Source organism: Triticum aestivum, chromosome 5B (genome assembly GCF_018294505.1).
Source record: "Triticum aestivum cultivar Chinese Spring chromosome 5B, IWGSC CS RefSeq v2.1, whole genome shotgun sequence".
NCBI lineage: Eukaryota > Viridiplantae > Streptophyta > Magnoliopsida > Poales > Poaceae > Triticum > Triticum aestivum.
This window is the reverse complement of record NC_057807.1, coordinates 588,035,101-588,049,727: the sequence shown is the minus strand read 5'-3', so window position 1 is coordinate 588,049,727 and position 14,627 is coordinate 588,035,101. Positions and strand designations below refer to the sequence as shown.

General features: G+C 44.0%; 1 protein-coding gene across 1 annotated transcript; it reads left to right on the top strand.

The window, feature by feature from the left end:
• The first annotated feature begins 6,619 nt into the window (after positions 1-6,619).
• LOC123113444 (uncharacterized) lies at positions 6,620-11,011 on the top strand. Its single transcript, XM_044534672.1, has 12 exons — positions 6,620-6,898; positions 7,042-7,147; positions 7,257-7,329; positions 7,428-7,511; positions 7,912-8,031; positions 8,117-8,575; positions 8,913-9,316; positions 9,416-9,515; positions 9,615-9,674; positions 9,789-9,875; positions 9,999-10,136; positions 10,493-11,011. Exons 2-12 carry the CDS (start codon positions 7,062-7,064, stop codon positions 10,817-10,819), a joined length of 1,938 nt encoding a protein of 645 aa, XP_044390607.1. The 5' UTR covers positions 6,620-6,898; positions 7,042-7,061; the 3' UTR covers positions 10,820-11,011.
• The last annotated feature ends 3,616 nt before the right edge of the window (positions 11,012-14,627 follow it).

The window sequence follows — 14,627 nt, the reverse complement described above, 5'->3', positions numbered from 1 at the left end:
GTCGAGTTCGTACCAGCTTCTCTCATCTCAATCATTTCATCATATATCGTCATTATTGTCTTTCACTTGCACAACCGAACGGTGTGGATAATAATAATAGTGCACGTGCATTGGACTAAGCTGGAATCTGCAAGCATTTAATACACAGGAGAATACAAGGTAATATGGGCTCTTGGTTAGATCAACAATAATGCATATGAGAGCCACTCATCATTTTCATCGTGGTCATCTCCTCTCGACCCCCAAAGAAAAGAAAAGAAATTGAAAGAAAAATAAAAATATGTATATGGGAAAGCTCCCAACAAGCAAAAGAAGAACGAGAAATCTTTTTGGTTTTTTTAATACTACTACTACAAGCATGGAAAGTAAACTAGCTAAAAGCTACAACTAATTTTTTTAGTTTTTTTAAGGTTTTTCAAACACACAAGAAGAAAGCAAGAAAAGAAAATAAACTAGCGTGGATAATACCATGAAAAAGTATGAACACCGACAACTAGAATGAGTGTGTGAACATGAATGTAATGTCGGTGGGAAATACGTACCCCCCCCCCCAAGCTTAGGCTTTTAGCCTAAGTTGGTCTATGGCCACGGCTGGCCTGGCGGACATCCAAAGTTGTAGTCGGGGTTGTACTGAGATGCAGCAGCTACTGCCTGGAGAGCTGCAGCCTGGAGGCGAGCCGCCTCCGTCCTCCTCTCATATTCATTTGCCTCCTCCCTGGTTATAAAATATCTCCTGTTTTCCTAAAAGTTAAAGAAAGTAGGAGCAAGGAGAGTAATATAGACAGCACGCCGTCTGTCAAAGATTAGTCGGTACTGGAGGGACTGTTTGTTACTCTCAAGAAACTGATGGCGAACCATGGCATTATAATCTAGAAAAACGGGTGGTAACTCAATATCATTTTCATTTATGGCTACCCCAAGATAATCAGCTAAACGAGTTGCATAAATTCCACCAAATAAATCTCCATTTTTACCATTAAGATGTAACCTTCGTGCAACATTGGCCCCCAAGTTATATCGTTTATCGCTTAATACCGCACTTTTGAGGACACTAAGATCTGGGACGCACATGCGACAAAGTTCATCTTTACCGTTAATGCATCTACCTATAAAGAGAGCAAAGTAATGTATGGATAATGTCCTGCCAACTTATTTACCTTAAGGATAATGTCAACAATAATAATTCATGATTACCTACATCCAATTGGATATATGTGCCTGGATCTTCCCCTACCACATGATGCTTGCCAAGTGGAGAGTAATTAAGAATGGACTAGGGATGAACATTATTGAGTCTTGCATAAAGTAAATACTGAAAAGTAAAGATAGGACCTTCATGGAGGGAAGCAGAGGTTGTCATGCTTTTTTTGTTTTTGAATGTGCATGCTCTTAAGGGAAAGAAACATCACTTTATGTTCCCCTTTTGATAACAACCTTTATTATGCTATCTGTCGCTTTTATTTCTTTGCCATCACAAGATCGTACAAAGCTTATTTTCCCTTACAATAAAAGATCATACATATTTAGGAGCAATTTTTATTGCTTTTTTGCATCGATGACAACTTACATGAAGGATTTTATTCAATCCATAAGTATATGGTGGACTCTCATGGCAAGAAACTGGGTTTAAGGGGTTTCAGATGTACAAGTAGTATCTCTACTTAGTACGAAATTTTGGTTAGCAAAAGATTATTAGTAAGCACCACATGTTAGAGGATCCATGACAATATAAGTTCTATGTGAATATATGCAAACATAACGCATTACGTTGTCTTCCTTGTCCAACACCGACTATTTGACCAAGCTGAAAATATTTGATGGGGGCTCACAACATTAAAGATGTCCAAGATAGTGTACTTATATGTGAATCCTCTCTTCCTCTATTAATTTTGCATGAATTTCATCAATGACCAATGCTATGTTTGTTAATTCCCAATATTTTTTATCAACCATACTCTTTCTATGTGAAGTTATTACTCCCCATGGGATTAGCATATGACCTTCCATTTCTTTTATTGCTAAGATTTAAACAAGAAAGTAAAGAAACAAAACTCAAACTACTCTTTATTTTATAACTCTCACACGCGGTTACATAGATAGATCAGGAAGCAAAGACTTGAAGCTAATTCATACTAAAACTTTATTCTTCAAAATCACAAAATAACTAATGATCAAACTAAGATAGATAAAGATGATAGAAGCAGTGGTGATACGATATCGGGGCACCTCCCCCAAGCTTGGAACAAGCCAGGGGTGGTGCCCATACCTGTGTACTCAAGTTTCTTTCTTCGGTGTTGGTGGTGCAATATTCTTAGCGATGATTCCCACGAGGATGCGATTTTATTCTTCGAGCTTAGTGACTTGACGTTTAAGATCCATGATTTTCTTGCGGGGCTTGTTGGTGACAGTTAATGCACCATCAACCCAAGGATGCAGCTTGGCTGTAGAAGATGAAGCAACACTCTTTTGCAGGTGACGATAAGAAGTAAATCAAGTATTGGGAGGTTTAACCGTAACCGACAGGCTTGATATCTTGAATTCCATATGCATGTCTCCTGGTTGGGGTAAGGAAGTTTCTTCATCCTCCCCGCCCAAGGAGTCCATCCTCTTGAAGTCACCATCTATCTCCTCATCAATCAACCACCCATAGGGGTCGACAACACCATTGTCCTTGGGTTTGCGGTAGTATGGGAAACATGGCTCTCCCCATCTGATTCTTGCGAAGACATAGCAATCCAGACCTGTTAGAAAAATTGCCTGAAACATGAACAAAGGAGAAACTTACAATACAGTGGTCTAAACATACATGAGTATATATACTGATTTTTTATTTTTCGAAACAAGTATTTAGGAAGAAAACGGAGTCGGGAAGGCACACGAGGGGCTCACAAGACAACACGACGCGCCTAGGGGGTATGGCACGCCCTGATGCCTTGTGACCTCCTTGTGGGTCCTCTCGGTTGTTTCTTAGTTTTCTATTTTTCTAATATTCCAAGACAAACATAAATACTTTTTATGGAATTTTTGGAGTCGGTTACTTACCATATCAAATACCACTCCTTTCCAGAGTTCTGAAGCATTTTAGAAGGTCTCTTTTATGTGTTCCTCCAGTGTTATTGTTTGAATAATATTAGTTTCAGCATTAATGGGCATACCTGAGATATAATGTTTAATTTTTTGCCCATTAACCATCCTCGGATTAGTGCTCTCGGCATTGTTAATCTTGATAGCTCTAGAGCGATAAACTTCTTCAATGATATATGGACCTTCCTATTTAGAGAGGAGTTTTTCTGCAAAGAACCTAAAATGAGAGTTGTACAATAGAACTTAACCACCAACCTTAAATTCCCACTTTTTATTCTTTTGTCTTGCCATCTTTAACCTTTTCTTTAAACAACTTGGCATTTTCATAAACTTGTGTTCTCCATTCATCCAGAGAGCTAATATTAAATAACCTCTTTTCACCGGCAAGTTTAAAATTATAGTTGAGTTCTTTAATTACCCAATAAGCTTTATGTTCTAATTCAACATGCAAACGATATGCTTTTCCATAGACCATTTTAAATGGAGACAAGCCCATATGATTTTTATAAGCAGTTCTATAAGCCTACATTGCATCATTAAGTTTATTATACCAATTCTTCCTAGATCGGTTAACGGCCTTTTGCAAAATTAATTTTATCTCCCTATTGCTCAATTCAACCTGTCCACTAGACTGAGCATGATAAGGTGATGCAATTTTATGGTTGACATCATATTTAGTTAAGAGTTTACGGAATGCACCATGAATAAAATGCAAACCATCATCAGTCATTAAGTATCTACGGACTTCAAGCCACAGAAAGATAACATTTTTAAGCATTTTAATAGATGTGTTGTCATCAGCACTACTAGTTGAAATAACTTTTACCCACTTAGTACATAATCAATAGTACTAAAGTATGTGTTTACCCATTAAAGAAAGCAAAATGTCCCATATAATCAAAACCCCAAATATCAAATGGTTTAATAAGCTATCAATCCTTGCCGACATGGAAACAACCCCTAGCATACTTCAAATCCATCACAGTCACACACATCGAAAGATCTAACCCTACTACATGGACAGACCTAGCTAGAACTAGTAGAGAAGAGGGGGGCGATTGAACTCACAGGCGCCATCGGAGAAACCGCGGAGGAGGCACTGGACACGTCAGAGAAGATGAGTAGTGGATTCGTCACCGCTGTTAACCATTGTCAGAGCAGTTGCGCCGCTTACCTCATCAGTGGATCTGCGACGGAGAGAAAGCTCGAGAGGGGGGAAATGGTGGCGGGAGTTTTGCCGCTCTGGTCACCCTGGCTATATAGGGCGACCGAATCGGTGGGCGGTGGCGCGAAACTGTCCTGCCGCTTTTTCGAAGACACGCGCAAGCTCCCGCCATCTCCCTGCTCGCAGCAGCTCAGCGCCGCGTTCCCCTCCCCTGCATCGCTCGAGTTTGGCTCGCTGGAAACTGCCGGATCAACCATTCCTGGCGAGCCTGGCTGATGACTGCTTTGAGGCTTGTACGGGCTAAGATTTTGATGGGGCCAAACAACATGTTTTCTTCCCGAGCGGGTCTTGCTTGGCCTAATGTGAGCAACCAAATGCATCCAATGTATTTAGTTTCATGTTCATGTGTATCTTTCTTGTTTGGTTGATGCGTGTGAGGCTTTGTTAGCTGCTTTCCATCCATCACGTATATCTCAGTATTTTTCTTTGATTGATCTAATATGGTTGTAGTACTGAACGGTTGATGACTTTGTTAATTCAAAATCTGCTCTCGTTTCAAGCCTTTTTTTCTTGAAAAAAAAAAGAACACATGTACGCGCAAAGCGCAATCAACCGGACGCATACACGGAGACCGTAGCAAAGACGAGCATATAGCCATACGCCGACGGTCCACAGCCACCGCGTCCACAGAAAACCAGCAAAAGCCCCAAAGTTTCACCTTTTCCCCGGCCACTTTCCCGTGCACGGCCTCACCCGCCTGACCTACCCTCCCCACGCCCCCCAAATCCCATGCGCCCCGCCCCGCCCCGTCCAAGCCGCACCAGCAAACCGCTCGCCGCCACGCAGACCGGGCCTTATTATTCCCGCGACACGCCGCGCCGCTCCCCGGAGCACAGGACAAGCGCTCCCCGGCCGCCGCCGCCGCCTTTTGAGATGTAAAGACGGCGACGCGCGACGTGCGTGCGTGCGTGCACGGAGTGGTTCAGGTCTAGCCGTTCCGGTGGGAGGCCTACGAAGGAACGAAGGGGAGCCAACAAGGGGAAGCGCCAACGGGAGAGGGGCTCGCCCCTTCGCCAGCTTTCGTCCCTTTTGAGACGAGACGACGCTTTGCTTCCATTCTTTTCGGGTTTGCGCCCCTAAAGAAGCCCTAAACATTCTTTCGGACAAATGCGGCCTTGTCTCTGATGGATGTTTGTCTTTGTTTTGTTTGATTGATGTTGTTGTAGTGCTACGAGTGGAGTATATACTAGCACCGCTACCGGTCTAGGTGGAGCTGGCTTTGGATGCCGAGTGGGGATGTGGTCTTGGCTTTCCACTTTTATCTTTTTGGATTAGAGAAGAGGTGCTTTGTTAACTGAGGGTTATTCTAGACATGCCAGATGGCACAAATGTTGACATTCTGGTCTATAGTGGTGCTTTTATCTCGTTTGTCAAACTTGATGGATGGATCTGTTGTGGAAAATGACACATTTTCTAGCGATTGATCACTGTCATCGAAACCCATTTGCAGGGGGAATCAAGACCATCAGTCGTACGCAGATTTTTGAAGACCTATGTCATCAGCGCACCTACAAACCCACCTGCTCCTCCATTAACAACTCCCAAGGTACGCACACCGTCGACCGTCCACCGCCACCACCACCACCCTCCAAGCTCCATCGCATACACCGCCCCAGCACAGTACACACGACACACTGTGGAGTTTTGGCCTATCTCCTATCGTTTCGGCGTCCCCATCACCGGTCATCACCCGTCATCAAACTGTTGCGACGCAGAAATCCCTCCCTCAAGTTCGGTACGCATCGTACGAGCAACGATTAATCAAACCTGGCGTCTTCTTGTCAGATTAGCAAGCAGCGTTGGCTCTATTAGGAGATGGTGGATGCAGCTTGCAGCAGCCTACCATTAACATTAATCTAATGCATAAAGCTTACTCCCACATGTGTCATGTCTCACAACCCAGCAGCACTGTCACCGGATCACGGCTGTGGATTACTGTAGCAGAAAGCCTAAGTAAGACACAAATAACCGAGCTGGCATGGTTAGCGGTATAAAAAGCTGCCCCTTTCCCCAGTTTTGCGAGCAGCGAGAACGAAGAGGCCGGGAGAGAGAGAGAGGGATATGATATGATATGGTAGTATGATTTTCGTGGCCTCTGGGCGAAAAGGTGCTGTGGACGGTGAGCTGAGCTGAGGTGAGGTAGTACGTATTTATCCATGGCAACAAGGAACCAGGGGAAAAGTTGTGCGTGGCATTTTCACGAGGGGTCACAGTCAACGGGAGGCCTTTTCGCTCGCCGGTGCGTGTGAGCCATTGGTGGTGGTGGGTGTGCTGCCAGTATATAAACGTGAAGGCAGGCAGTGGGTGGGTGGTTCTTCTTGCAGAGCAGCTGGGGAGAGAGAAACGGAGGCCCTGCCTGCTCGCTTGCTTCTCCCTCTCCCTCTCCAAAATGGCTGCTGTTTAGTTCAGTTGTTGACCTGAGGACAGCGAGAGAGAGGAGGTGGTGGTCTGGTGGATATACAGATCATTTGGAGCTTACTGTGGACTCGCAAGAAGCCACACTGTTGCACTTGGAGCTCCTCGTTTGCCGCTGCTGGGTTGGTTCCTTCTCCTCCCTCCCTGCTCCGGAGCTCTGACCGCCGACGCCGAGTAAGTTTCTGTTTTGTTCTTGTCCCTCCTCCTCCTCCTCTTCTTTCTCCTCCTCCCTGTCTCCCGTGCCCTAGAGCTTCCCCTGCCGCCTGCTTGGACTTCTGCCGCTGCTCACGCTGGTTTGGGCCCTGCGTTCGTTGCAGTTCTTGGGAGGCGCCGAGCAATGGAGGTGGAGGCGCACGAGAAGAAGGGCCACCGGGCCTTCGCCAAGGCAATCAAGTCCTTCGGCTCGCACAGGCGTTCCAACAGGTTCGTTTGTACGAGTAGCTCTGAAAGATTTGCTACTGCCGACTTCTTTGGTTTTCTTGTGAAGAATTCTCACACCGAGATTCTCCTCCTCGTGGCTTGTGAACGGCAGCGATCTTGACAGGATGTGTGGCAAAGATGCGCTCTACGCTTCAGACAAAACTTTTGTCCCGCCTAGGCAAGCGGTAAGATTTCTCCTCCTCATGCGCAGCTTCAACATTGTTTCTGCTGCAGTTTCTTTGATTTTGAGCGACCCTGTTCCGATTCTGTTTCTGTTTACCAGGAAGGCGTGAAGGCCAAGGTGAAGAGCGATTTGAGTAAGGAGGTGCAGCCTGGGAGAGGAGCGCAAAGCTCCCTCAGAAAAGAGGTACTGCTAAATCGCCGTAAAATTCTACTACTTTACGTAGATTTGCTGTTGACATCTCGCCTTTGAGTAGTATGCAACCCCATACTTTACTGCAGATAATAAGCTGCATTTCCATCTTATCCGCGTGCTTGCTAGGCGCTTTTTTCTTCCAATTTTAGCTGGACAGTAGGTGGCTTTGACGATTTACAGTAGCATCTTTGTTGAGCGAGAAGTTGATGAACATACTCTGTATCTCTGAACTTGGTTGACAAATGTTTCTTCTTCTGTTTTCTTGGCTGATGAAGAAAATGTTTCTCTACTAATTATCCAATCTCACTAGGCTTTCCTTTGCTAGCCGTTGCCTTTGCTGATGAATTTTGCCTTTAGCACAGCAGCAGGCTCACGTGATTGCCTGATGCAGATTCTTCAACTAGAAAAGCACCTCAAGGATCAGCAGGTGGTGCGTGGCGCCCTGGAGAAAGCCATGGGGCCGGACGCTGCCCCGGTCAACAACCTCTTGCACGAGATGCCAGTGCCAAAGGTAGGCCCAAGAACAGCTAGCTGTTCAATGATTTTTCTCTTCCCTGCAGCAATGCTCATCAGTTCAGTTCACCTCCATCCCACAGGCCGCCAACGAGCTGATCCGGGAGATCGCCACGCTGGAGCTGGAGGTCAAGAACATGGAGCAGTACCTGCTCACCCTCTACCGGCAGGCGTTCGAGCAGCAGGCGCCTGCATTGTCTCCCCCTGATCGCCGGGAGGCGCTGAAGCCGTCGGTGAGCGCGCGGTGGTCCGGCCAGCTCCGGGAGGCACCCGGTGCCAGGGTCTCCTGCAAGGGCAGAGGGGATGCCGTGCTCCGGTCCAGCTACCCGCCCCCGCCGCCGCCGCCCCGTAAGAAGTGGAATGATCCGTTGATGGACTGCTCTACGTCGGCCTGCTTGGATAGACCGAATGACTCCGATGCGCTCCGCTGCCAGTCCGCGTTGTCGTGCCGTGGCATCTGTTCTTCTAGGATATCGCCGTCGGAGGAGAGTCTTGCCAGGGCCCTGCGCTCATGCCACTCTCAGCCTTTCTCATTTTTGGAGGTAATGGTTTTCTCTATGGAAAATGGATATACTAATTTTAGTCCATGTTACACAATGTAAGAAAAACTTGCTAAAACTTTAGAACAAGACATTACAGTTTGGTTACTAGTACTCCCTCCGTCCCAAAATTCTTGTCTTGATTTGTCTAAATACGGATGTATCAAGTCACGTTTTAGTATTAGGTACATCCGTATCTAGACAAATCTAAGACAAGAATTTTGGGACGGAGGGAGTAGATCATAAGAAGAGTGACAGGGATTCAATGATTGAAATGTAGCTACTCTGGAGCTGTGTAAGATTCTAGGTCTAAGTTTCTTTTCATGATTTTGTTGAGCAGGAAGATGCTGCTGCAGCCGGGGTGATCAGCTTAGCAGAGTATCTGGGCACAAATGTAGCTGACCACATCCCTGAAACTCCGAACAACCTCTCCGAGGAGATGGTGAGATGCATGGCTGGGGTATACTGCAAACTCGCAGATCCTCCGTTGGTTCACCACGGCTCCTCGTCTTCCCCGACGTCATCGTTCTCCTCAACAAGCGCGATTTCTCCACAGTATGTGGGGGACATGTGGAGCCCCAATTACAAGCGAGAGACGACGCTGGACTCCCGGTTGATAAACCCGTTCCATGTCGAGGGGTTGAAGGAGTTCAGTGGACCTTACAACACAATGGTTGAGATTCCAGCGATTTGCCGCGATAACCGGAGGCTAAGAGATGTTGAGGATCTTCTCCAGACTTACAAGTGAGCTAAACTCATCCTTATTCTCCAGTGAATGTGAATGTGAATGTATCGTTCGTCTTTCCATTGTTACTGATTCGGTCGTCTGAATTTATATTTCAGGTTGATTTTGTACCGGCTGGAAACCGTTGATCTGAGAAGGATGACAAACGAAGAGAAGATTGCATTTTGGGTCAACATACACAACGCACTGTTGATGCATGTAGTGCTTCTCTCCCTGGCCCAAGAAGTTCACTTCTAATTCTTGATACCATGTCTAACTTTTTATTGATGGGGTCTCCTCGTTGAACTACTTTCACAGGCTTATCTCAGGTACGGCGTCCCACAGAACAATCTGAAGAAGTCATCAATACTTGTCAAGGTAAAGAGGATACATCTCTGCCGCAGAATCAATGAAATGTTCCTGCAATAAGATGTACTTATTCAGATGAAGTATCTGCTTTCCCTGACATAATATGTTCCATGTTCATGACAGGCCGCCTGCAAAATCGCGGGACGCAACATCAATGTAGCTCTGATCCAGAACCTGGTTCTTGGATGCAACACGCATTGTCCCGGACAGGTATGTACAGCAAGCATGATGGTGTCGAAAACCCGTTAAAGGCGTAAATGTTTGTACTACTGTACTGATTACGGGCACGATCGCAGGCATGCTAATTCCACCTGTTTGATCCTTTTAATGCAGTGGCTACGTACTTTGCTTTACCCAAGGATGAAAAGCAAAGCGAGCAAAGCAGGGCATGAGTGGCAAGCCTTTGCCGTTGCGCAACCGGAGCCTCTTTTACGCTTTGCGCTTTGCTCCGGCAGCCATTCTGATCCCGCGGTAAGCGACTATGCACGCGCTAATAACTGTCATTGCTGCCCTAATCGCTTGTAACGAAGCAAATGCTGCCTTTTCTCCAAGCCATGCACACTCATGTGGTTCTTGGCTAGTCTTTAAGCATGCACAGATTTGGTATGAAAAAGGCGCACGTGTCCTGAGGAAATGATATGATAGCCTGACTGACACAGCATTGTCAAGACATGATTATGAAATGAAAACCTTTTGTTGATTAGGAATCCTGATAGGAATCATTCATCATGTTGGGAATCTTTCATCAAAGTACCGCGGGCATAATTACCAGTGGTGCCAAACCAAGCCAATCCCCTTTACACACTTTTCTTCCCTCTTTTTTGCAGGTGAGGGTGTACACCCCAAAGAGGCTGTTCCAGCAGCTGGAGGCCGCCAAGGAGGAGTTCATCCGGGCAACGGTCGGCGTGTGGAGGGAGCACAAGATCCTGCTGCCGAAGCTCGTGGAGGCGTACGCCAAGGACGTCAAGCTCTCGTCGCAGGGCCTCGTCGACATGGTCCAGCGGTACCTCCCGGAGAGCCTGAGGGCGGCGATGCAGAGGTGCCAGCAGCAGCAGGGTGGCGGCCGGTCGAGCAAGATCGTCGAGTGGGTGCCTTACAACCTCAACTTCCGGTATCTCATCGCCAGGGACCTCGCGTTCCCTCACCTGAGCTGACCGCGTGAGATGGACTGACCAAGTATATGGTGTATGATAGGTTTATTATTATTAGGTCCAGTGTGGTGGAGTTGTGTATTTTGGTTGGCGGTGTAAATTTTTGTGTAGATGAAAGAAAAATAGGGGAAGGAATTGAGAAGCAAACATGGTTATCTTATGTGCCACGCGCTGTTGCATCATACTTTGGTTTCATGGGCCGGCTCATTCATGGTTCTGGAGCGAGTTTGTTTTATTCTTCTCAGCATTGCGGCAAGTTCTTGCTCTGTGGACCTGCCGAGCTTTGAGCAGATAATCAAAAGGAGTTTGTACAAGTAAACTCTCAGCTTTCCATTGCTTCTAGATGGTCTAGCATACTAGCCTAAAAAAACATCGTGTGGCATACTAGTCTTCAGTTGTTGTTGTTAATATGCTTTGATTTGCGGAAGTTGTGTTTGGCTCCCTGGTTCCGTGAAGCTAGGTTTTAAAAGATTCAAAAAATAATTTTTAGGTTACAGAAAATTCTAAAAACAAATACACACATACCTATAGATGTATACTGCTACTTGCTGTAAAGTTCATGGAGGATTTTTTTGCGAGCTGCACAAAATAATAAAATCATGAGAACATGTGCCATTCACTATAAAAGTACATGATTTTAAAACACAGGAATCCTATAATGATTGCCTTTGGATGGTGCATAGCAAAGAAAGCATAGAAATTTTAGAAAATTTAGAAGAAAAAGTAGACACATAGAGTGAAGATGTATTGGACTTCTAAAAAAACGATGGGACCCCAACCCTATGATCCAAAGGGCTTTCAGAGATTTTTTTCCCGCTAAGATTCAGATCCTAAAAAATTCCTAACAAAAATTCTTCAATCCAGAGTGGCTCTGGTATGGTTGGTAGGAAGCGTGGCTCGAACGGCTCGTGAATTCTATGCACGTGAATTCTCTCGCTTAACTACCCGCATGCATGTGGGTCCAGCAACAAATTCATGCAAATTTAAACCCGCAAATTGTTTAATCAAGTCACGCTCGGCCATGATTAAGATGCGGGTACTGCAGCAATTTTTCTCTCCTTTTCCCTTTCTTGATGTTACTTTTTATTTCTATATTCAAAAAAATGTTTAGTTAATTCTAAAAGGCATACATGTCTTTATGAAGGCTCACATCTATTTTAAAAATATTCATACTATTTGGAAAACTTTCTTAATTAAAAAAGTGTTCTAGTTTTTTAAAAAGTCCGTGCCTTTAAGAATTTTGCTATGCATTTAACTGTTTTTCGATATAATTGTAAAATAAATCACGTATTTTCATTATTCATGTATTTTTTGAAATATTCATTCCATTTTTTACAAATACTTGAAAAATATTGGTATAATATTAAAGGCGGCGCCATTTTGTGTAGTGCGCTATTTTTTACCTTGATATTAGTACGTGCCAATGATTTTTAGAAAACAATTATTTAAAAAAATGCCACATTTATCGAAGTATTCACGATGCTTACAAAATCCTCATGTAATTGTCTTAAAACCATGTTACTTTTAAGACTGTAAAAGAAAATTAGATGAAAAAACAGGAAAAGCAAAACAAATAAGAAAATAAAATGAAATGAGATAAAATAGAGACACAAACCGCCCCGATGAAAAACCGAAAGCCGACGATCGTGCTGTCCCCTGCTACTTGTCTTCGGACCACGCCCGGATGCATGAGGGATGATCGCGTGCCATTGCCCGCAGAAATAGAAAACCAGGGGTGCGGCTAAGTGCCGGGAGCTCCTATACAGCGCTACAGGCGCCCGTTAACGAACCGGCGCCTGCAGCGCTGATAGCATGGGCCGGCCCACTAGCGTGCTGCCTTAAGTTTTTTCTATTTTGTTTTACAAAAATAAAAATATGAAATGAAGACAGGTTTATAGATTTAAAGAAAAAAAGTTCATCCATTTGAAAAAATGCGTTCACATCTTTAAAAAAGGTTCATAAATTTTGAAAAAGTTCATCAATTTGAAAAAAGTTCACTCAAATTGAAAAAAAGTTCATCCAGTTTAGCAAAAGCTCATTAAATTTGAAAAAAAGTTCATAGAAATTGAAAAAAGTTCATGGAACTGAAAAAAAAGTTCATAAATCAAAAAAAGTTCATCCATTTTCAAGACAAGTGTTCATTCAATTTCGCAAAAAGTTCATCAATATTCAAAAAAGTTCATTAATCTAAAAAAGGTTCACAGAATTTTCAGAAAAAAAACGTCAACCGGCGCCTAGATGGGCCGGCCCATTTAGGGACGCCACAGGCGCCAGTTAACAAAATGCACGTTAACTGGCGCCTGTGGCGCCAAATAGGAAATGCCCTAAGTGCCGGCTATTGCGAGGCGCAAGGATGCCTTACCTAAATAAGCGCATTTAGTGGGCCAGCCCAGTAGGCGTTGGCTCGTGCCGCTGACGTAACCCGCATTTCTCTTTTTCATCTTTAAATTTTATTTATACATTAAATTAAATGGACAAGTTTTGAGAATTCAAATTTACTTAAGAAATTTAAAACCATGAATTGGAAAAATTGTTAACATAGTATAAAAAATGTTAGCTCAAGTTTAAAGATGTTGATAACTTTAAAAAAATGTACATGACAATGAAAAATTGCTCATTGCTCCCAGATTTCAAAAAAATGCATGTGATTTTCTCTAAAAATTTGAACAGTGAATAAAATGTTTTTTTAATGTAAAGAAAATGTTTCATGCCGCTAAACAAATGTACGTCACATTTAATGGAAATATTCCTGTGTTTCCAAAAAAAGGTTCATGACATTTAAAAAAGTGTTATATACAAATGAAAGAAAGTTTGTGTAGATTAAAAAGATGTTTATTTCCAGTAAAAATGTATTGTGGCATTTTCATAAATATCCACGTCTTTCCAAAAAATATCCTTGAAATTTCTAAAAATGTTTATGCAATGCAAAAAAAAATGATCGTGTAGTTTAAAAAATGTTTACTCTCATTTTAAACATTTAAAGATTGTATTTGAAAAATGTTACCATGTGTTCAAAAAAGTGTTTGAAACATGTATTTTAAAGAATGTACATGTATACTTGAAAAAAATTGAACAAGTGCCGGGAATATGTTTCACATGTGCCCTAAGATTGTACATTTCGTAATGGGAAGACATGAGTTTTTTATTTTGTGATGAAGAGGGATTTCTCGTTACTCACGAGGGCTTCTCAGCCAGAGCCAAGTTTACAATGAGATCTAATTCCGAGTGCAACCAAACAGCGGTGCGGGGAGAGCTCCTACCATACTTGGCGAGCTCATGACTAATTTTGTTCTGCGAACGCCAACAATGGTTAAAAGAGACCTCTCAACCCTCCATCGCTACTAGTCTCTTAATGTCCTCAACAACGATGCGATGGACCGACCGGTCCTGTCCTCGCGCTGTGATCATGGACACCGCCTCCACACAGTCAAACTCAACTATAATGGGTGTGTTCGTCCAGTAGAGAGCCAGCTCCAGGCCCTCCCGGCATGCCGCTAACTCTGCCCCAAGCGCATTATCGCATGCTCGGATCTCTTTGCAAGCACTAAAGATGATCTCACCTTGAGAATCTTGAAGGACCATGCCCCCTCCGGCCGCTCCTGTCGCTGGGGTGAAACTCCCATCTGCATTAAGCTTGTTACTGCCAGGTGCCGACCATGCTCCTCATTGGGAGGCGCGTGTTGTGTAGAGCGCATCGGTGGTGTATTAAGCGCCATCTTACCCTTGGCCATATCTCCATTAGGGTATTGCTGTTGGCACAAAATTAAGTTGATATACCCCTGAAGGAAACGTCGAGATACTTCTGTGGGTG